This window comes from Mustela nivalis, assembly GCF_964662115.1.
Source record: "Mustela nivalis genome assembly, chromosome: 2".
NCBI classification, from domain to species: Eukaryota; Metazoa; Chordata; class Mammalia; order Carnivora; family Mustelidae; genus Mustela; species Mustela nivalis.
The window spans coordinates 2,442,158-2,464,701 of record NC_139021.1 but is presented as its reverse complement, the minus strand read 5'-3'; the positions used below and the strand labels follow the sequence as shown (position 1 = coordinate 2,464,701).

Sequence of the window (22,544 nt, the reverse complement as noted above, 5' to 3'; positions counted from 1 at the left end):
GCAGACCCCGGGGCAGCTGAAGACAAGGCGGTCTCCAGGCTCCTTGCCCTTCAAGTAACCTTGAGAAACCACATGGAGCAAGAGGGAGGGAAAAGTAAAATCGCACAGAGACTGTGACCTCAGAGAACACCCGAAGTTCAACATCACTGTAGGCAAACAAGAGAAGTGCCCATCGCCGCTGCCGCCGGGGGCTCTGGGGTCCAGGATGGGGAGGAGACTGCGGGACACGGGGGAGGGAAGCCAGAGGCAGGGCTCAGAATTGAACCCACTCACCTCCAGGAAGGCAAAGTCCATCCCAGGCCGACCAGAGGGAAACGAGAGAAGAAAAGGGCACTGACCATGGGAAAGGAAGGGCAGCCTCCAAGATGCACGGCTCTGGGGAGAAAAATAGGGGAAAAGAACCAGGTGCCTTTGGAGAGCGGGCGGTGACAGGGACTATGTGGAGGAGGAAAACGGAAGACCCTACAAGAGAGAAAAGAACCAAAAACCTCCAAAAATCCACCCCCCAACTGGAGGACGCATGACCTTTTCACCTGCCACTCGGAGAGTCCACTAAATCCTCCAGACTGTGCTGGACGAACAGAAGAGGGCGCCGTTGAGCTTGGAATCCTGCAGAAGCCTCCACCGGCGTGTGATGGGAACAGGAACGGAGTAACAGATCCACCGAGTTATTGCAAAGCAAAACAAAACAAAATGAAACGAAATGAAATGAAAAAATCAAAAATAGAAAAAAATAACCGGCGCCCAACCAACAAGGGAGGGCTCCCCTCCGAAGCAGCCTCCGTGCAGACAGCACCCCGGAGACCCCAGCAAGCACCCAGACACGGGAACAGCCACCTGGAGTTATGACCTCCGAAAAGAACACCACCACCACCGCCGCCACACCTCACTAAAGAAAGGAACAGAGGATTGGCCGAGTTCTGGGAAAAGGTGGAAGAGAGGACGAAATTACCTCCGAAGTGGAAAAAACGCAAGATGCCCAAGAGGGACCATCAGAAGTCAGCTGAGGGCGTCGAGGGAAAGCAGGAAGCCGGCAGGAAAGATGTGAGAGGGATCGGAGTGGAGGCGCGGGAGAGGGAGGACGGGGTGGCCTGGCAGCTCGGAAGGGCGAGCTCGTCAGGGGAACGGAGCGCGTGTTCCAGGCCCTCACCCAGAGAACGTTCCAGAAACGACAGCCAAAGGCCTGGTCTACACAGTCAAAGGACCCACCAGGTCCCTGGGAGAATGAACACAGAATGGTCAACCCTGAGGCCCCTCTTAATAAAACTGTTCCGTTCCAGAGGTGGGCGGACACCCTGCAAGGTGTCCCAGAAGCGAGACCTCTTGCGAAGGCAGACGTCTTGATAAAGGAAAAAGAAACCACAATTGGTAGACATTCCAGTAACAAAGCAAGGCAACCGCGGAGCAGCACTTGAAAATACTCAATAAAAGCAAGTGTGAACCGAGCCTTTTATGCCCAGCCGAGTTGTCCTTCAAGCACACGGGAGCCCTCGAGAGCCGTCTGTCGGAGGCGGGTCCGGTCCGGCGCGGAGAGCGCTAGAAGCCTCCCGCAGAGGATACACGGCGAGAGCTTAGATGACAGAACAAGGGGCCGAGGGCATTAAAATGGGTCGGGAGCATGATCATAGGGACTATTGCAGAAACACGTCTTCTTTAATTAAAAACAAGGATCCGAGAATACACGCCCCGTAGAAGAGCGCAGTAGAGCCGCGGCAGCACGCACGCAGCTGTGGGATGTCGGGCAGAGTGCAGATGCCACACGCCCATCGCCACACGCCCATGGCATGGCTAAGTGGGAAGGAAGGGTTGGACTCGCTCATTAGAAGGAAGGGACTCGCGGTTCCGAGCACACATCAAAGCCGGGCTCCGTGCTGGGTGCGAGAGGACACACACGCTGGGCAAGAGGGGAAAACGGGGAAGCAGACAGGCGTCCACTGTCCTGGTAGCAGACAGGTGGCATTCGGGCCCGGGGAGCATTACACGCGACAAGGTGGGGCACTTTTCTACGCAGGAAGCCGCAATTCCAAGGAAGGTGTACGTTTGCATAAAGAACATGACAGCCACGCAGGACGTAAAACCCGCAGGACGTGCAAGGGTTTGTGGACAGAATGCGTCGGTAATGGCTTCGGTGTGCTGTTCTCAGTACAAGACGGAACAGAGTGGACATCGCGAAGTCAGGGAACATCACGGTCCCTCAGGCGCGTCTGTGGACACACACTGGGAACCCTCCACACGACGGAGAAGATACAGCCTGTTCTCACGTGCCGGTAGAACCTCCATGACAGCTCTTCCAAAGGTCGGCAAATCCCAGAAAGCAGAAACATGACAGGGGTCTTCTCTGATCCCAGTGCAAAAACCATCCAAGCATCGCCCAAACAAAAAAACCCCCAAACAACTAGATATTACAGAAGCAAAAGGGCCCTTCCACATGGGAATCAGAAACCTTTCTGGAAACGAGTCTTGGGGGCTGGGAGCTCACGGGAGTTCTCTTCCGGGGGCTTCCGATTTTTCAGTAGAATGGGAGGGAGGTTGGCGGCGGGAGGAAGGGGCCGTGTGGAGGCAGGGGCGTGTGGGGCTGGGAATTCAAAATGGGGAGCTTTCACTGAGGGGGGATTTGCAGGCTGAGTGTGACAGAGGGGACGAGGGACTCGGGTATGTCCGGGGAGTAATTAATGCTGGTGAGGAGGGGGTGACGGTGGGGGAGGGCCGTGAGACAGCTTGGGGGGGATAGTGGGCTGGAGGCCGTGGAGGGCAGAGGCTCCCAGGGGTACCAGAGGAGGTGGCCTGTAAGGGGGTGCTGGGGGTGGTGGAGAGAGACGCCCCGGATTGGAGGTGTCCGAGCCAGAGGCTGACCGTGGGGGCAGGCGGCCGTGGGAGGGAGTGAGGGAGACGCTGGGTGAGACGGATCCGGGCATTGAGACGCTGAGAGAAAGCCTCAGGGTTCAGACACCGGGAGTGAGCAAGACCGTGTCCGCCATCAGGAGTGACCCTGCAAGGACCCAGACATGACGGGACGCAGGTGCCTGGCGGGTGTGTAGCTGGGGGTAGAGACTGAGCCCCTGGGGCTCAGAGCTGGGATTCTTCCTGAGAAAGCTGGCCCCACCCGAAAGGGCTGCGTGGACACTGGAGGTGGGGGAGGGAGGAGAGGTCCTTGGAGGAACAGGAAGGAAGGCGACACTTTGGTGTGGGCTGGGGTCTCGCCCGGGGCACCTCGGGTCCCAGGTACTCTCACGGTGAGGTGGCGGGAATGAGGCTGGGCCGGGGGAAGAACGGGGAGCAGCTCCTCCCCAGGGCCTGCCTCGGGAGACCCGCAGTCCGTGAACGGGGCGTGGGCTCCTTCCCTGCGCCCAGACCTGCCGGGGGGGGGGGTGGTCCCCGTGGGCCGGGAGGGGGCCGGCCAGGAGGGCAGAGGTGGAAGCCCCGGCCCCTGCCTGGGGGAGGCGGAGGGTGGGCCGTGGGGGCCGTGGGGAGGGTGGGGCTGGGCACCTGTCCAGGGGAACGGAGAAGTCCAGGAAGGTGGCCACCAGCTCCGGCGTGTGGCTTCGGGCTAGCAGGGTGACGGCGTGCAGGACGTCTTCCGTGGCCTGGGGGATGCGGACGGAGCACAGCTGCAAGTGGATGGCGCGGCCCAGGTTGGCAACCTTTGCAGGGAGGCGGAACACGGGGGAGAGGGCTGCTCTGAGCGGGGAGGCCAGGCCCCGCCCCAGAAGTCTGAGGGAGGCACTTTTCCACCCTGGAGACCCAGGCTGAGTGGGGAGAGGCCTCACTGCCTTTCGCAGGGCATGTGAGGCCCCCCGGCTCCGTCCGAACACTGCCCAGGGCCTGGGAGGCTGAGATACACCCACCTCGACATCTCCCGAGAACAGCACTTGGGCACAGCTGTCCTGGGAGCGGCCCCCCACCTCCCCAAGCCACTGCTGGTCTCTCCTGCTGCCTGGGTCCAGTGTCCCCGACTTGGGGCGTCCTTATCTGCAGGACTTGGATCCGTCATCCTGTTTCTGGGGGGCACCCCACCGTACCGGGGGCACTTCGTGGCCTTTGCACTTCCTGGGCTGTCCAGTCCTTCCCTGTGTCTGTCCTTCCGTCAGACTGAGAACTTCCGGGAGGGTGTGTGCCTCCTCCTCCCCCATGTGCTCCCCGGAGCCTGGCACAGCAGCTCCGTCCGTGCACACGGGCCCCAGGACCCTGCAAACACCCCTCGGGGCCCCAGCACACCTGCTTGGGCCATCCGTCCACCCATCCGTTCATTCGCGGGACCTGTCAGGGAGGGGGGTCTGTGTCTCCTGCACCAGGCCCGAGTCCCAGGGTGCCGATGGCTGGGTGTCTGTCCCTCTGTCCCCAGACCTGTCCTGCCCCCCCTCAGTGGGTGCCCCAGCCTCTCACGGTCTCCAGGTTGGCCCCGTGCTCCTTGATGGTGGTGAGCAGCATGTCGGCGGCTGCCTGAACGCGGAAGGGGCTGGTGGAGCCCAGGCCTTCGATGGCTGTCCAGAGGAGGTCGGTCAGCTCTGCCACCGTGAGATGCTTCATGACCTCCTACAACAGCGGCGGAGGGGGCAGCTGTCACCGTGGGTCGCCTGTGCCCAGCTGTCCGCCTCCTGCCATCTCTTTTCCCCTTCTCCTTGGCTTCAGGCTGCCCAGGTCTCTGAGCACGTCCAGACGTCTGAGCCCCTCTCCTCCGAAACCCCCACACATATACCCATTTTGCAGGCTGGCTGCCTGCACATGCCTGCTTGGGAAGGGGAGCGTGATGCCCGTCGTGGCGCCGAGGCACAGCTCCCTTCCTCACTCAGACCCCAGTGCTTGTCCTGGGGCCTGCGCGGCCTGGCCAGCCTCCTCCCCTCCTCCGCCCTGTCCTCACCTCCTGGGCTTCCTCACCTGCTGGCCTCCGCCCAGCTGGGTGCTCCCCATGCCAGGCCCTAGTCCTCCGTACAGCATTGTAATCAGGAGCCATTGAGCTTCAGAGTTGGGAAGCGTCTTCATGGTCACCCAGAACAACAATCCCCAGACCCAGATCCATGGGCACCCTCACCACAGCACAGCCGGGTCCAGACCCCGGGCTCCTGTCCCGCGGTAGCACCTCCCCAAGAGCCCGACTGCTCTCTGCTCATGTTCTCCCAGGAGCAGCTCTGAGTCCAGACCGTGAGCCACTCAGGGGAATGAAGAGGGACTTGGGGAAATGCAACTGGTGGGTGGGAGCCCTGCTCCATAGCCACTGACCACAGTCTTTGAGAGTGAGGGCTGGGCCAGCCTGGGGCTGCCCGGTAGAACCTTCTGGAAAGACTTAGAGCATTGTTGCCCACTATGGTAGCCACCAGCCACAGGCAGCTTCTTCAATGTAAATGTGATTAAGTAAAATTCACTCTCTCAGTTCCTCCATAGCACTGGCCACTACAAGTGCCCAGTAGACACATGCGGCCAGTGGCTACCTGGGAAGTACAGGCAGACACTTCCATCCTCCTAGAAAGTTCTATCGGAAGGCTCTGACTCAGAACATCTGATCATCAGAGGATGACAGAAGGCTGACCGGGAGCCCGATAGAAATGTAGAAAGTCTTCAGGGATGGTAAGGGTGGTAACCTGTTTCTTTGCACGTTAGGATATTTGTTGAACTATCTGAAACTGTTTCAAATGTTTATACTTACATTAGATAGAAAAATTAGTATTAAATAATGCTTGAATATTTATTAGGATAATTATTCTGAAATTTTGGTGTTTGTGAGACTATTAGGATTAACTAATCCTAGTTAATGGTTAGAATGTTCAAAGTGATTTTCATGGAATATTTGTAGTCATAACAATGTTAAAAATATTAAACAATTATAAATCTGGTTGGAACACTTGTTAGAAGATTACATTTAAAATTGGTTTCTAAAATGTTGAATTTTGGTTAAAGTTTTAGCACTGAGAATGTGAAGAGATGCCACTTGGAATGGTGATAAGAGTCTCCAAATCCCAGAATACTGCAATCTCAAGAGTGGTCAGTACCTGGGAGATGTCTTACTTTATCCCAGGACATGAATAAATGTGGAATGGCGGTGGCAGTAATGGTAGAGATGGGGGTGATGGTGATGGCGGGTGACGATGGTGGGGATGGAGATGGCGGTCGTGGTGATGATGGAGATGGCAATGGTGTTGGTGATGGTGTGATGGGTGATTGCGGTCGTGGTGGTAGCGGTGGTGGTGATGGTGGTGGTGAACCATGGTGGTGATGGGTGATGGCGGTCGTGGTGGTAGCGGTGGTGGTGATGGTGGTGGTGGTGAACCATGGTGGTGATGGGTGATGGCGGTTGTGATGGTAGCGGTGGCGGTGATGTTGGTGGTGAACCATGGTGGTGATGAGTGATGGCGGTCGTGGTGGTAGCGGTGGTGGTGATGGTGGTGGTGGTGAACCATGGTGGTGATGGGTGATGGCGGTTGTGGTGGTAGCAGTGGTGGTGATGGTGGTGGTGAACCATGGTGGTGATGGGTGATGGCGGTCGTGGTGTTAGCGGTGGTGGTGATGGTGGTGGTGGTGAACCATGGTGGTGATGGGTGATGGCGGTTGTGGTGGTAGCAGTGGTGGTGATGGTGGTGGTGAACCATGGTGGTGATGGGTGATGGCGGTCCTGGTGGTAGCGGTGGTGGTGATGGTGGTGGTGGTGAACCATGGTGGTGATGGGTGATGGTGGTCCTGGTGGTAGCGGTGGTGGTGATGGTGGTGGTGAACCATGGTGGTGATGGGTGATGGCGGTTGTGATGGTAGCGGTGGTGGTGATGGTGGTGATGGGTGATGGCGGTCGTGGTGGTAGCGGTGGTGGTGATAGTGGTGGTGAACCATGGTGGTGATGGGTGATGGCGGTCGTGGTGGTAGCGGTGGTGGTGATGGTGGTGGTGGTGAACCATGGTGGTGATGGGTGATGGCGGTCGTGGTGGTAGCAGTGGTGGTGATGGTGGTGGTGAACCATGGTGGTGATGGGTGATGGCGGTTGTGATGGTAGCGGTGGTGGTGATGGTGGTGGTGAACCATGGTGGTGATGCGTGATGGCGGTTGTGGTGGTAGCAGTGGTGGTGATGGTGGTGGTGAACCATGGTGGTGATGGGTGATGGCGGTTGTGATGGTAGCAGAGGTGGTGATGGTGGTGGTGGTGAACCATGGTGGTGATGGGTGATGGCGGTCGTGGTGGTAGCGGTGGTGGTGATGGTGGTGGTGAACCATGGTGGTGATGGGTGATGGCGGTTGTGATGGTAGCAGTGGTGGTGATGGTGGTGGTGGTTAACCATGGTGGTGATGGTGATGGCGGTTGTGGTGGTAGCGGTGGTGGTGATGTGATGGTGGTGATGGTGAACCATGGTGGTGATGGTGATGGCGGCGGTGGTGGTGGTAATGGTGGTAATGATGGTGATGAAGATGTAGTGTACCTGAGATCCAGAGTTGGGGACAGATTCCAGGTCAGTTCTCCATTCCAAACCTTCCCAGATCCACTAACCCTTGATCAGCAGACCCTCCCATCCTCTCTCCTCTCTGTGCTCCTGTCCGTCCCTGTGTCTTGTCCAAGGAGAGAGAGCCAGAGCTGAACGTCCACTCCCTGTGTGGTGGGACAGGGCCTATTCAGCCGGTCTGAGAGCCTGAGTGTTTAGTACAGAAAATCTGAAGCCCTGGGGCCTCTTTACCACCGGCTCCCTCTGAGCTGGTACCCAGGGAACCCTCCTGCCCTGCCCCACCTCTGCCCCCAGCCCATGTTCTTCGGTGTAAACGGAAGTCAAGCTAGGCTTACTTGGTGTGTGTATACAATCTTGATACATCAATACTTGATGTATTGGCCCCAGAGCTTTGGATTTTCCATACTCAACCTCTAATCGACTGCAACCCTACGGCTCACTGCAGTTGCAGAGAACACTGGAGTCAGCCAGGACTGGATTCAGACCTTGCTGGGGCTCCGACTGCTTCCTCATCTGGTTCGATCTGTTTTAACTTAGTGGGTGTTTACTAAAGACTGTCTCTACCACCAGGCCCTGCACTGGGCCCTGGCACGACCCTGCTTCTGGCCTGGAGGGCTCAAGGTCTAACAGGGGGAGACTGACCAGTGTGCCACATACAGGGGTCTTCACTAGACACGGGCTCAACACCAACACTGTGCCACAACGTCACTGTGTCAGAGCCATCATGAACTGACCATTCAGAACACGAGGCTCCACGAAACACGGCTCGTCCGGTCAACACCAGCCCACACGCTGGGTCCCAGCCTCGCTCACGTTCAGAGGAGAACACAAGTCACATCGGGCACGGAGTGTCACAAAGTTCCAGGATCTCACTGGGGTGATGGAAGGGACATCGGGGAACTCCTGGGTTCGCCCTGGCAGCTGACCAAGGAAGAGCTGGCTGAGGTAGACCAGATGACAGGGCAAGGGAAACCATGTTTCACCTCTACAGGAGGAGGGCCTGGCTTTCAGAGTAAGAGAGGACCCTGGGAAATGAGGCACGTGGGGATATTTCCAGAGAGTGCCCCTCCTGCAAAAAGCAGACTCAGGGCAGGACGTCGTATGGTGTCTCAGAGGACACCTGCCATGGGAGCCTCCTGAAAGCACCGTTTTACTGGGTGCTCGTGCTGGCCGGGGGTTCACAGCACCATTCCACCCATTTTACAGAAGAAGACAGAGGCTCAGAGAGGAGAAGGGGCTTGTCTAGGTCACAGAGCCGGGGGGACAGAGCTGGGACTCAAGCCCAGGCCGCTGACCTCAGGGTCTGTCTCTGACCCTCCCTTTCTCCCTCTCCCAACTCCCCAGTCCCAGGCCAAGGGCCAGGGACTCGTCCAAGCGCTCTAAGTGAATCACCAACATTACAGGGGAGATCCCAGCGTTGGTTGTAATACTCACACCCGGCCCAGGCTCTGACCCCCTGGGTCTAGCCAGGCCACACCAACAGCTGGAAGCCCTGTCAGAGGGGACGGCATTGGGGGTCAGAGCAGAGCGTGGCCGTACTTCCCCGCCCAGACCTGCCACCCTTCTAAGGGCTTTGACCTTGATGACTTGGGAGCCGCTGAGCTGGAGGACGCCGTCCTTCGGGAACACCGGCTCCTGAGAGGCCGGCGGAGCTGTCTTCTGGTCTCCGCAGCTCCAGACGGGAGCCTCATCCCCGTGGGCCTGAGAAAGCTGCTCCGGGGTCTGCACCTCCACTTTCCAAGTTTCCGTCGCTGGCCAGGGGTGAGCGTGGGACAGGGTGAGGGCCGGGCAAAGGTAGGCTTGGGGTCTAGGAGGGGACGGGAGGGGTCAGGACAGGGTCACTGGTAGTCAGGGTCAGGCTTGTGCTCATCTGGGGATGGAAGTCTGCGTGAGCCTGGGATGGGGGACATCACAGGGCTACGGCTGGGATTAGAGGTGGGTTTCGGGGCAGATCTGGGGTAGGGTGCGTTTAGGAGTGTGGGCGTGGTCCCAGCTGAGGCCGTGGTTGGGGTGGCAGCGGGTCACACTGTGGTGGTCCTCAGAGGCTCACCTCTCTGGCACCTCAGGAGCTGGTAGAGGTGGCCCACTCCTTCCAGGCTGGAGTGCTGGGTGGCCCTGTCCGGGTCCTGGCACAAAATCCCCAGCATGCACACCAGCTGCCCAATCCGCTTGAAGTCCTCTTTTGGCTGTGGTGAGAACATGGGAACCAGTGACTTCAGACCCTCCCGTGAGTCTCCGTCCTGCTGCACACTCACCCCAGCAAGGCTGGCATCAGAAATCCTCCGACTGTGTGGCCGGGCTGGGGCTCGGCTCTCAGGACCCCTAGCCCGGGCTCTGCCCACCCGGCCCAGCCACTACAGTCAGCAGCCCAGGGCACGCCGGGCAACACATAAGGGGTTTCCCCAAACTCAGAAATCAAGAGGAATCCTATTTTAATGCAGCAGCCCTGACCCGGGGCTGGGGCAGGGGAGCACCTCCTCTGACTCCCAGGGTACCCCTCGGAGGAGGGCTCGTTTCCTCCCTTTTCATGGGCGAGAAATGGAGGCTCAGGGTGTGGAAGATGCTGCCGGAGGCTTCACGGGGTGTTGCCAGGAGCCCGGCCTCCTGGGTCAGGGGTCCCGGCATCAGGGTTCAGAGCCCAGAGGGGCGGACTGGGTAGGGAGCCCCAATTCCTGCCCCAGCTTGTGCCCTCCTGTGTAAAAAGGGGGTTACGTGGTCATGTTGTAGGGCATTCTGGGATCCACCCATCCTGGCGGCAGAAGTCTAGGGGGCCTTGAGCTCCACGAGCCTGTCAGCCTCCGGGAGGAGGACGGCTTGGCTGGGGCAGCACAGCGGGTGTGGGATGGGGGGCCAGAAGGCTGGATACTCACATCCAGGTAGGGGTTTTGGCTCAGGAATCTGAGAAGGGCCACGCAGCTGTGCATAGCCCGCTGCCGCTCGTGTGCCTTCTCCGACGCCAGCCAGAGGTACAGGTGCTGCGGGTGGGCAGGGGAGGGGAGGGGGTGCTGCAGCCGCGGACCCCTGCATCGGCCAGCTCCACGGGGCCAGCCCGACCTCAGCCCAGCGCTGGGGCGGGGTGGGGGGCGGGGGGGGGGTTGGCTCAGGCCCAGCACCTTTGGCCTCCGCCGCTGGCAATTAAGGCTCCGCCCCGCCCAGAGCCAGGCCCCGCCCCGCCCCGCCCAGCAGGCCCCGCCCCCGCCAAGGCTCCCGACCCCCTTCGGCTCAGGCCCCACCCACCCCGGGCAAGGCTCCGCCCCCTCGGCGTCCACAACGCCCCCGTCCCGCTCTCCTTGTGCCCTGGCGCAGCTCCGGTGCTCCCTGCAGCCCCGCTAGAGAGGAGGAGGCATTCCCTGCTCAGAGCCCTTCGAGGCTCCTGGTTTCATCCCGTTTGGCGACACGCACCCCTTTTCCAAACAGTGCTTTTCTCTGCACAACCTGAACGTGCAGAATGACAGGGGAATGCAAACGCATCCTCCAGCCGTTACTCTGAACAGTTTTAGGCCCAATTTGAGCCTCTTTGTTAAAGCTATAGATGATTACAATTAGTGATTCTAAAACGGTGTTTGGAGATTCTGGAACCCAGCGGTGTGCTATGACCGCATCTGTGCCTTCCGCGGGTGGCAGACACAGGCGCTCCCAGCACCGCGTCGCTGTGGGTGGTCACCAACATTCCCGGTGGGGACGCGGCAGTTCAAATGCAGAGTTTTCCCCCCCGGCCAGGCTCACACCTCGACTTCCCTCTGTGCACCTGCTTCAGCGGCTCCCCTCACCCCCACGAGGCTCCCAGGCCGGACCAGGTCTGGCCCTGCTGACCTAACCTGACCCGACCCCACCTGCCCCCCTCCCGAACTTAGCACCCTCCCCGCGCTCCAGCCATGCGGAGCTCTCTCCGTTCTGGTCCCTGCGCTCACCGCGTGTCTCACCTGCTCCTGCCACACCCTTGGCCTGCTCGGCGCTTCCCTTCCTTTCTCTACGCAGGGACCTCCTTGGTTCTCATTCAGGCGCCCCCACTGGGCCTGACCTCCGACCCTCCCACAGAGCCAGAGTCCCCTCTCTGGTTCCTCCCCTGCCCCCGGACTGTCCCTGCCTGTTGACTGGTCTCCTTCCTATCAAGGTGAGAGCCCTGGAGGGCAGTGAGGGAGTGGGGGTGTCGGGTTGTGAGTCCCCCTCACAACTGGAGACAGGGCTCCAGAATGAGTTCTCTGGGAGGGTGGGCAGGTCCCAGCCAAGGTCAAGGCCTATGTCCTCATCCGTTCCCTTGACGTGTGGCATTCAAGGCCCACGTACCACCATCGCACCTGCTGTCAACACCCTCCAGCTGCCCCGAGACACGGCGATCCCCGAAGATGGCCAGGTCTGAAGCCTCCACGTCCCAGAGCCACTCCCCACCCCAGGTTCAGGCCCTGCCTCTTTTGGGACATCTTCCTTCGTCCGTCCTCTGCCCTGCCTGGGCCTCCCCCACCCGGCCGTGTGGCTGCCGGCCCTCACCGACAGCAGGAAGTGCAGCTCGTCGGTCGTGGGGTTCTGTATGATGAAACTCTGTAGCATCTGGTCGAGGGCCTCTGCGGTCTTGTTGTAGAGGGTCTGTGAGGGTGAGGGGACATGGAGCAGGTCAGCAGCCGCCAAGCCCTAGCAGCGACGGAGTGCCAAGGCCCGCCGCAGGGCCGGAGTGCGCGGGTCTCTCAGCGAGAGTGGTGCCTGTTCCTGCCCATTCCCAAGGCCAGGATGCACACGGTGTGTGTTTACACCAGACCCAGGAAGGGCCCTGTCCCAGTCCCTGTTCAGAAGCTGAGGAGACGGGGCCGTGGCAGTCTGGGTCAGGCCTGCCCAAGGTCACAAGTTTCTCAGAGGCCAAGGTCGGTTCCTTCCCAGTGAGGCTGGCTTCTCCGGCAGGCAGCCTGCCGGAGACCTGGAGCCTGGGAGGATCTACTTGATTTAGCGCTTTGGGGTTCCGCCTTGAGGTTCCTCATCAGCTTTAAACAAGGGCCCAGTTTCCTTTTGCATTGGTTGTGACAAATGATACAGAGGGTCCTGACTCCTGGGTCTCACGTGAGGCCCCTGATCTCTGCTGCTTGGCTCCCCGGGCATGCTCAGGGAAGGTGGCGGCCACAGGATGTACCCAGCCCTCCTCCCTGGGACAGCACGTCAGAGCAGAGCCCTGGGCACTGGCCATCAACTCTCCGGGTGCCCTGGGGAACTCGTTCCAGCTCTTTGTGCCTATCTCTGTCACCTGAGAACTGGGCGTGAAGCCAGTCCCACCTGCCAGGGTGGTGGGGCACACGGAACGGGAATAAACAGGAGCCCCTGCCTGGTGTCTGGCACCAGCCTAAGCTGCCTGGGTGAGCCAGCCATGACGCTGTCATCTGGCCATGGTGACGGTCCGGAGTCCTGCAGTGGGGGTGGGGGCCGGTGCCAGCCTTCCCGGGGGCTGCTTCTGTGTTACTGCCCTGGGCCCAGGGGACCCTTTGCACTCGTACCGCCCACCCGAAGGGCTGGTCTGTTCCATTCCAGTCGGGACCCAGCCTCGGGCTGTGGTGGGACGATCAGGGCCCAGGGCCTGGGGTGGAGTTGAGCCCACCTCTCCCACCGACACCTCCATTTCTCTGAGCTGGTTTCCTCATCCACAGGCCGAGTGCTGCTGGGAAGGGGAACCGTCATGTCCATGGGAGCTGGCACCTAGCAGGTGCTCAGCTAACACCAGTTCCCTGCCCTTTACAGTAAACACTTAGGCATCAGGGGCTGGTGGTGCCCCGGGGAGATGGGTGCCCGCTCCAGCAGCAGAGACTTTGCTTAACAGATCCCCAGAGGTGGTTGGGATCTGGCCCAGCAAAGGGTGGGCCAGCTGGGGCCTGGGTGGGGGGTGACTGGTTTAAGCAGCTTCAAGGTGTGACTGAGCCCAGGGCTGCTCCCAGGGCTGGCAGGGACAGAGGCCACCTACACTCCCATTCACAGAGCATCCTCTGCACCAGACACGGGACGCCAGTGTCTGCTTTCATCCCGAGTTTCACACACCAGCATCTCCACAGTGATCACCCCCATGTCACAGGTAGGCAAATAGAGGCTCAAGCAGTTAGGAAACATGCCCAGGGTCTCCTAGCTCTGTCTGCAGGGGGGCGGAGGCCCTGCCTGTCAAGCCCACACCCCCTCCCAAGCCACAAGCAGCTGGGGGCAGAGCTGGGGCCCCTCTCACTGAAGGGCACCCTGTCCCAGCCTCGCACCTGTATGTTGGGTGGCTCTAGAAAGAGACAGGTGTGTTTCTCCAGGACGTCCAGCAGGGGCAGGGCCAACACGCTGTGCAGGCAGACGGACAGAACCCGTGACTTCCTCTCCAAGTCCAGGGGTGGCCTCAGCTTACTGTTTGGAGGTAGAGGGCAGTGAGAGAGGAGTGCGGGGGCTGGGGACAGCAGCGGGAGCACTGGCTGGGGCAGAGAGAGTCGGCGAGCCCCGAGCAGCAGCCCCTCATGCTGTCCCTCTCTCGACCAGAGACTCAAGGGTACACGTCGGCCTCCCTGGCCTGTGCGGCCTCCTGGATGGGGGAGTTTCCCGAGGGTTTGTAAGGGACTTGTGTGGCTGGTTAGGAGAAGTCACTTTGCGAGTCCTGCAAAGTCTCACCCCAGCCCTGGTTACAACACTGGGGACTTCAGCAGCTCTGTTTTAGCAAATTTTCATTCTTTGGGGTGGGGGTTAATAACAGTGGCTGCTGTTTACTGAGGGCCTGTTACAGGCCTGCCCTGGGGTAGGGCCCTGCGTGGGGCCGGCGAGCCTACCAGAGGCTGGCGACGATGTAAAAGGCGTGCTGGCGAGTTGAGGTGCACAGCGTGTCCCGGGGTTCCTTCTCCAACAGCACCTGCAGACCCCCAGGTGGGCTGAGTCATCCAGGCCTGGGCCTATCCCACTCCTGACACCCCGTCTCATCCTGCCTAAAGATCTGGGTGCCTGGTACTCCTAGGACCCACAGGGCTGTGCTCCAGCTTCTCCCCCACCCATGGGGGCCTCTGTGACCCGGCTGCATGTAAGAACTGGATCCCAGTGTTTGGAATGGCACAGGTCATGTCTGGACCTGGCTTCCTGCGTATTGGCTGCATGACCTTGAGCAAGTCTGCAAACTGCCCCAGCTTTTCGTTGGTTCACAAATAACAGTGTGGTTGCAGGCACACGGGTGTGGCAAGGTGTGCAGAGTGTGGTGTCCGCGTCAGCAGGGGCTCAGCAAATGGTTATTATCATGCTTCAACTCGCCCATCACTTGCACGCTTCCTCCACTACTCTGGGGTCCTGTGAGCCCCAAATCTCTAGTGAGCAGTGGTCTGAGCTCGGGTGGTATTAGCAGAATGGATAGTGCAGGTTTTCTGGGCCTCCGCTGCATCAGCTGTGAGGTGGACATTCCTGGCCAGTTCAGGGTCACTGGGGAACCAAGGCAAGGGGGGTGCATGGATGTACTCCCAGCTTCCGGAGCCTCTGAGGGGCTTAGCCACACCCCGGAAATCCAACTTCCCTACCCCTTGGCCACACCTGCCTCTAGTGGATGCTGCTGGTCCCTTGAGGCCCTTCCTCTGGCCCAAGACCTGGACTCACCATCAGACACTCGAGGAGCTCAGAGATCTGGGCGAACTCGTAGCTGTGGGCTCCCTCGTTGCGGCGGATGGCCCCCACCAGCATGAGGACAGCGGTGAGGAAGCTCTGCTTCAGGGTCTCGTCCTGGCATGGGGTCAGGCCGTGGAACAGGGCGTGCAGGGGGGCACAGGAAGGGCAGGAGAGAGTGTCACATGTGGCTACAGAGCATTGCTGAGGGGGTACAGCAGAGGCCTCGACTGAGGCCACGTATGTTGGGCTTTGGTGGGGGGAACCTGTGTGGTTTTGTTTAAACTGTGAGTATGTTGGCAACATTTCAGTATCAGGACAGTGCTGTAAGGAGCCCAGCGTCCAGCCTCCCTCGATGTGTGGCTCCTCAGCACCAAAGATCTGGGGTAGGCGATGGCCTCCCAGGGCTGCCTGGCCCTCGTGGCCTGGATAGACGCCCCAGATGCAGAGTATTGAGTAAGGGCCATGTTGTCCTGGGGGTGGGGTGGGAGTCACCTGGCCTTCCGATGCCCCAGAGTGAAAACCACAGAGAGGGAAGCCCGGGGCCATCATGGAAGCCTCCAGTGGCTTTGGGGGGGTGATGGGGTGAGCTGGTGGGACAACAAGGCGGCCAGGCCTGGCTCGTCCTGCCTCCAGGGCGGGGCAGAAGTGGGGAGGAGGGCTCCAAGGCCCTGGGAAGTCCTAGATAGCCGACCCCGGTTCTGCTGGGACCTGGGCTGTGACGAGGCTGTGCTCCAGAGGGGTGGCCCTGGGGAGCCGTACCCAGGAGCTATAGTGGAAATAGAAGACCATCCGCGACAAGATGTTGTCCGCCCACGGGAGGATATGCGCCTTGGCCCTGGCTGCCACCTGACCGTATGCGAGGAGCACGGTGCTGCTGGCCCACTTCCACCGCGGGTCCTCTGAGTTCTGACCACAGCAGGGGCAGACATGGAGGGTCAGAGCCCTCCTGCCCGTCCCCGGGGGAGCGGTGACAGGAAGTACTCTGGTCCCTAGCTCGGTACTGCAGGACGGTGTTCTGAGTGTTGGTGAGACTCAGTTTACCTCAATAGGAAAATAGGAGAGATGAAGTTGTCTCTCTGGGGGCTTGGAATGGGCCTGTGGGGTTCCCCAGAACTGACCAGAGTCCATCCCTCACCCTCCCTGCCTGGGGCCTTTTCCAACCCTTGCACATGGGCTGCTGGGGGCCTGGCAGGGCCAGGCCTCACCTTAGACAGATGGGAATGGGGCACTCCTTCAGACCCAAGGGAGACCCAGAGAGTGGGGGGGGCATCCAAGACACTCGTCAGATACCAGCCAAGGGTCACATGGCTCCACTGCCCATCAGGAGCAGGCCCCCTCTGGTTTGAGATGTGGGCCCCAGTCCCTGCTCTGCCACCTGCCGGCTGTGGGACCCTGCTAGGGTGTCTGTTGCTAGCGGTGATTCTGATTCTTCCCCATTAGTCCTAGTGCGCGCCCTTGGGCCGTGCCACGCACTGCTGCGCCTGCAGGAGTTATCCGGGGAGCAGTGAGGATGGGGTGGGCGTGCCGTCCACCAGCAGGGGCCCAGGCCCTTGTCTCATGTTTCAGGCAGGGCCCGTGGCTCAAGTCCCATTCATGAGCACAGCAGCCATCACAGCCTCTGCGAGAGCCGTCACTGGAGCACCTGCTCAATGCCAGGCCCGTTTTCACCCCAACAGCCAGGGGTGGCTGTCATTCAAGAGGAGAAAGGGGCACAGTGCAGGTGGACTGGAGGCCAGGATGCTTGCTGCAAAGCCTGTGCCCCTAACTGTCCCCGGAGACCCTCTGGGAGGCCCGGACCCTCATGGAAGGCGGGAGTCCTGATGCCCCGGCCCCCTGCCAAGGCCCGCAGCCACCCAAGAGTCAGAACCTGCAGGCAGAAGCTCTGGAGGCTCCACTTAATGGGCGTGCTCTGGCCGAACTGCTCCAGGACAGCCCAGACGTGGTCCAGGTGGCGCACGGCAGCCAGTCCTATGGTGAGCGCGATACCCTACAGGGGCAGGGGAGCAGGATCACTGATGCGGGTCACGGAACCAAGCCTGGACTCTCACTTGGGGATGTGGAAATTGGCACCCAGAAAGGCGGGGGGGCTTGTCCAAGGTCACAGGGCATCTCCCTCCCAACCCCACGCTACTTAGGATATGCAACTCTGAGCCCAACCCTGTGGGGGCATCATTTATGGGGGCTGGTGGGGGCTGCGGGAGGCAGCAGGGACGGGTGACTCTTTGGAGGCCTGTTACCTTCCTCTGCCCCCACTAGCTCTGAACAGACCTGGGCCAGAGGAAGAAAGAAGGGTCCAGAAAGTAGAGGAGTGACAAAGGAGAGGACACAAGCCGTGATGGGCTCAGAGTGTGACCAGGGTCAGGGCTCAGAGTGTGACCAGGGTCAGGGCTCAGAGCGTGATCAGGATCAGGGATCAGAGCGTGAAAAGGATCAGGTTTCTTCGTGTGACCTGAGCAGGGATCAGGGTATGACCAGGGATCAGGCTAAGGCTGAGGTCACAATCAGGCAGCCCTGGGCTGGGCTGGGCTGGGGGTGCTGGGGCCTTACCTCCCTCTGCTTGGGCCACTGGTGGGATGTGTCCAGGAGGCTTCTCAGGTGTGCCCTGACGGTGGTGCTGTTGTCCTCAGCTTGAAGGATCAGCCCATAGTAGATGAAGAGAAAAGCCTGGGGGGAGGTTCAGCTTCTTGTCCTGGGCCCAAGCCACTTCCGCCCATCCAGACAGCCTGCCTCCTCCCCCTGACCAGGCTCCCCCAGCCTCCCTGAGCTCCTGTTGCCGCCCTCAGGACTCTGCTCTGGGACCATCAAACCCCCTCCCTGGTGGTGGAGTTTCAGGGGAGCAGCTCTAAGTCCTGATGCTCAGGTCCCTGACCCGCTGGTTTCTTTGGGTCCCAGTGTCTTTCTAGGGCCCTGGACCTTGCTTTAGATGTGCCTCCTATGGCCAGAGCCCCTGGGCATGCGCGGTAGGCATGGGGGCTGCTTATGGGGAGACAGGGCATGGTCCACCTTCTCTGGGGGCTGCTCCTGGCATGTCTGGTCAGGCTTGGTGAGTGCCAACAGCAGTGCCTTGTGCCACGCATCTGTGTTCAGGAACTGGACCGACTTAACAGCCATCTGTGAGCAGAGGGGTGTGGGCAGGGCTGGAGTGCTCGCTCCCTCCACCCTGCGGGCTGGAGCTGAGGCCTCCACCTTCCCCGTCCCGCCCTGGCCACTCAGAGCCCTGACTCCATCATTCTCTTGGCTTCGTTCCCCTGAGTCTCCAGAGCCAGCCCTCTGATTTGCTTGATAGGCCCCAGGAACAAGGAACTCATTCCCTGACATCCCCTCCCTGGAGGTGTTCAAGGAGAGGCTGGAAACCAGCGGTCTGCCCGTGTCCCCGGCACTGGGCAGAGGCTCAGACGTCTCAGAGGCTCAGTGTCAGCCGAAGGGGACCCAACCAGAGTGAGGTGCCGGGAGCCCAGGATCTGTCCACCTGTGTTCTGGGCTGTCTCCCTGGCACCCGGCACGGGCCCGCCATGTTGTTGATGTTTGATGCATCTTGTTTGGAAGCACGAATGAGAGACGGACAAACAGGTGACGTGTGTCTTCTAAATGTAAGTCCTAGAAGTTCTGCCCTAACATAGGAGGACCACGGGGCTTCTCTATTTCAATGTTCCCATTTCCACAGTTTGACAAGACCAAGATTTTGACCCCCAGGTCTTTGGGGGGTGAAGATACTCCTCCTAAGTTTGACCCCAAACCCCCAAATCTAAAAGAAATGATTGATAAATGTGAGATGGATATTTGAAGAAGTTTGTTCAGCAAACCCACCATAACTACGCTGAAAGAGGCAGTAAGTTGTTTTTGTTTGCTTGTTTTTTGTTTTCCTGCAACCCATTGTCCAGGGTTAGTATCGGGGTGAAGAGCTTCACCAAGCAGCAAGGGACGGGGACGACCGTAGGCACGGGAGCGCGCACGGGCGGGACGGAGACCCCACACGCGGAGCCTGGCTCGCGGGGAAGGAACGGAAGTGAAGACAGTGTATCCTTTCGGCTAAGACAGGCCAAAAACAGGATGGCCGGAGGTCAGCAGGAAGTGTCCTTTGGTGGGAAGGGGACGGGCTACCGTGAAGGTTTTGGCAGCATCTGCGACAGTTTGAAATGTGTGCGCCTTTCCCAGGCGTTTCCGTTTCCAGCAGTTCATCCTAAGGAGCACTAACAGGTGCCCGGCTTCGAACACGAGGGTCTTCATCCCGCAGCCTCGCGGTTGCCGGACGCAAGCCCGCCTAGAGCGTCCCCTGCAGACGGGCCCTGCGGCGTCCTCTGGCGATGCTGCCTGGGGCGGGGGCGGGGGCTTGCAGCCCAGGCTGGAGTTGTCGTCTGCCCCGGGTTTGCCTGTGCCTGCGGGACGCTGGGGTGCAGCCGGGCCTGATGGCTACTCCAGGCCGCCGGCCCCAGGACCGGTGTCTGCTGAACCCATGGGACCCGCGCTGCCCGGAAGCCCCAGTTCTCAACTGGTATCAACTTTCGTTCGTCTTGCACAGGCCGGTGTCATAGTGACTCCTCTGAGGTTCAGGTTGAAAAACTCAGGAAATTACACAGGCCACGCCACGACTGATTATCGACCCTGTTCCCCATGCTGCACTCGCCACCCCCGGGATACTTATACCTGGAAGTTTGTACCTCTTAACCCCGTTCATCTGTTTCACCATCCCCCTACCCCTCCCCTCTGGCAGCCCCCAGAGCTCTGTATTCAGGAGTCCGGCTTTGGGTTGGTTTCTTTGCTCCTCTGTTTTGTTTCTTCTGTTCCACGCATGAGTGAGATCCTGTGGTATTTGTCCTTCTCTGACCGACTTGTTCCACTCAGTGTGATGCCCGCTACGTCCTCCCACGTTGTCCTAGGAGGCAAGACCTCATTCCTTCCTACGGCTGGGCAAGGTTTCAACGCCCTCTTTATCCGTTCATCAGTCGACGGGCACTTGGGCTGCTTCTGTGTCTTGGCTATTGTAGATAATGCTGCAGTAAACACCTGACGCCAGTGAGAATGGCAAGGATTAACAGGACAGGAAACACGTGTTGGAGAGGATGTGGAGAAAGGGGAGCCCTCTCACACTGTTGGTGGGAATGCAAGTTGGTGCAGCCACTTTGGAAAAACAGTGTGGAGATTCCTTAAGAAATTAAAGATAGAGCTTCCCTATGACCCTGCCATTGCACTCCTGGGTATTTACCCCAAGGATACAGATGGAGTGAAAAGAAGGGCCCTCTGCACCCCAATGTTCATAGCAGCAATGGCCACGGTCGCCAAACTGTGGAAAGAGCCAAGGTGCCCTTCTAATGGACGCATGGATAAGGAAGATGTGGTCCATATACACTATGGAGTATGATGCCTCCATCAGAGAGTATGAATACCCAAATTTGGTAGCAACATGGACGGGACTGGAAGAGATGATGCTAAGTGGAATAAGTCAAGCAGAGAGAGTCAATTATATGGTTTCACTTATTTGTGGAGTATAAGGAATAACACGGAGGACATGGGGAGATGGAGAGGAGAAGGGACTTGGGGGATATCGGAGGGGGAGATGAACCATGAGAGACTGTGGACTCTGAGAAACAAACAGGGTTTTGGAGGGGAAGGGGGGGGGTCAGGTGTGCCTGGTGGTGGGTATTCAGGAGGGCATGTATTGCATGGAGCACTGGGTGTGGTGCATAAACAATGAATTCTGGAACACTGAAAAAATAATATAAAAAAATGAACATAGAGGTGCATGTATCTTTTCAAATTAGTGTTTTCATTTCCCAGAGACCCAGGAGTAGGACACCTGGATCATATGGCAATTCTGTCTTTACTTTTGTGAGGACCTGCGTCCTGCTGTCCATGGCGGCGGCAGGAGTCTGCTTTCCCACCAAGCACGCGCCAGCGTTCCCTTTTCAGCACATTCTCGCCGGCTCGCGTGTTATTTCCCGTCTTTCTGGTAGAAGCCAGCACTCCGACGGGGGTGAGGGGGTATCGCATTGTGGCTGCGGTTTGCATTTTCCCTGCCCACGAGGGAACTTGACCGTCGATTCATGGTCTGTTGGCATCTGTGTGTCTGGGTTTTGACTGTCTTTATGGAGGTGTGTTTAGCTCAGAGTGGAAGGCATGGGTCCCTACTGCGGGGCGCCCCGCACTTTGACACGCGGACAGACCCACACCACCTCTCACCCCCCAGGCGCTGGAGTGTGTTCTACGACCCCACAAAGCGCTCTGACTCCCTTCCCAGGCGATCCCATCACTGCAGAACTGACTGGCGTCACTGTGGACTAGGCTCCCCCTTTCAGGAGCGTCGCACACCTGGAGCCTGGCAGGAGGCACCGCCTGTGGCTGCGGTGCCGCAGGGATCACACGCGCCCGTGGCTGCTGAGCCACAAGTGCTGCGGGATCACACGCGCCCTTCTCCCCGCTGCGGTTTCCTCCACTTGCTTCGCGTTCTCCAGCTTCTTCAGGTGGAGGTTTACAGACGGACTTCGGTCTTTGGCTGGGCGCTGCTCTGCCTGGCATGGGCCGTCTCCAGTTAGAGGCTGTTTTGGGTAAGGCCTCTGGAGGGCTGTGGGCTCCGAGCCCCGCCCCCTCCGCACTGATCCCCGCCCCCTCTGCACTGAGCCCCGCCCCCACGCCGAGCCCCGCCCTCTCTGCACTGAGCCCCGCCCCCACGACAAGCCCTGCCCTCTCTGCGCTGAGCCCCGCCCCCACGCCGAGCCCTGCCCTCTCTGCACTGAGCCCCGCCCCCACGACAAGCCCTGCCCTCTCTGCGCTGAGACCCGCCCCCACGCCGAGCCCTGCCCTCTCTGCACCGAGCCCCGCCCCCACGACAAGCCCCGCCCTCTCTGCACTGAGCCCCGCCCCCCACGCCGAGCCCCGCCCTCTCGGCGCTGAGCTCATCTCCCGGGCACCCTGCTTGAGCAGTTCCCTTTCTCTTGGAAGCCCAGCCCGGTCTCCAGATCGCGGTTTTGGGGTTCGGTCCTTCCCCGGTCCCCGCTTCCAGGCCGGGATTGCTGGTGGCCCTGGTCACTGCTGCTGTGCGTGCACGTCTTGTTTTATAGACAAAGGCTCCTACTAACTGGCCTCTTGAACCAAAAAGTCGCAAGAACTGGTGGGCACGGTCATGTACTTAAAAACTATTGGAGCACTTGCGACCTAATTCAGACTCCCGTGTTAGGGTCAGTCCGTCACAGAATGGGTTAGATGGACACTAACCTGCCACACTCAGGGACATTTCAGTACAGTGAGGCGCACTGCAAAACAGGCACGATCCCCAACCTCGCAGCGTATCCCTCTTAGGTATTAGCATTACTTTGGCTCTGAGAAACCCCAAAGGCTTAGCTAAACTAGGAAGAAGAAAAAGAACAAAAACAATGAGGTTCTTAAGCCCAAAGGGTCAAGTGCACCACCTTCTACCACCTCTGCTTCTTTTATGTCCAAGAACTATGGTCCCAGAGCTATGAATATCTGCAAAAATGGCAAAATCTTACTAAAAACAGCCTAAAATTACAATGGCCATTACGGAGAAGATTCCAATGAGACAGGATCATT

The 22,544-nt window shown here is 59.4% G+C and overlaps 1 protein-coding gene across 6 annotated transcripts in view; it reads right to left on the bottom strand.

Annotated features, from left to right (window-relative positions):
* LOC309859665 (maestro heat-like repeat family member 5) overlaps positions 1–22,544 on the bottom strand; it is a 66,306-nt gene that overhangs the window by 19,261 nt on the left and 24,501 nt on the right. For 4 of the 6 annotated variants that reach the window (XM_082720615.1, XM_082720618.1, XM_082720619.1 and 1 more), the window contains exons 7-19: positions 18,003–18,110; positions 17,547–17,663; positions 16,867–16,986; positions 15,708–15,905; positions 14,991–15,113; positions 14,186–14,265; positions 13,637–13,772; positions 11,907–12,002; positions 10,289–10,393; positions 9,469–9,604; positions 8,997–9,169; positions 4,384–4,533; positions 3,487–3,641 (exon numbers count right to left, since the gene is read on the bottom strand). In XM_082720615.1, the coding sequence (XP_082576741.1) occupies positions 3,487–3,641; positions 4,384–4,533; positions 8,997–9,169; positions 9,469–9,604; positions 10,289–10,393; positions 11,907–12,002; positions 13,637–13,772; positions 14,186–14,265; positions 14,991–15,113; positions 15,708–15,905; positions 16,867–16,986; positions 17,547–17,663; positions 18,003–18,110 (1,697 nt within the window). The remainder of the gene's footprint in view (positions 1–3,486; positions 3,642–4,383; positions 4,534–8,996; positions 9,170–9,468; positions 9,605–10,288; positions 10,394–11,906; positions 12,003–13,636; positions 13,773–14,185; positions 14,266–14,990; positions 15,114–15,707; positions 15,906–16,866; positions 16,987–17,546; positions 17,664–18,002; positions 18,111–22,544) is intronic. The other 2 variants (XM_082720617.1, XM_082720620.1) reach the window with 2 other exon arrangements.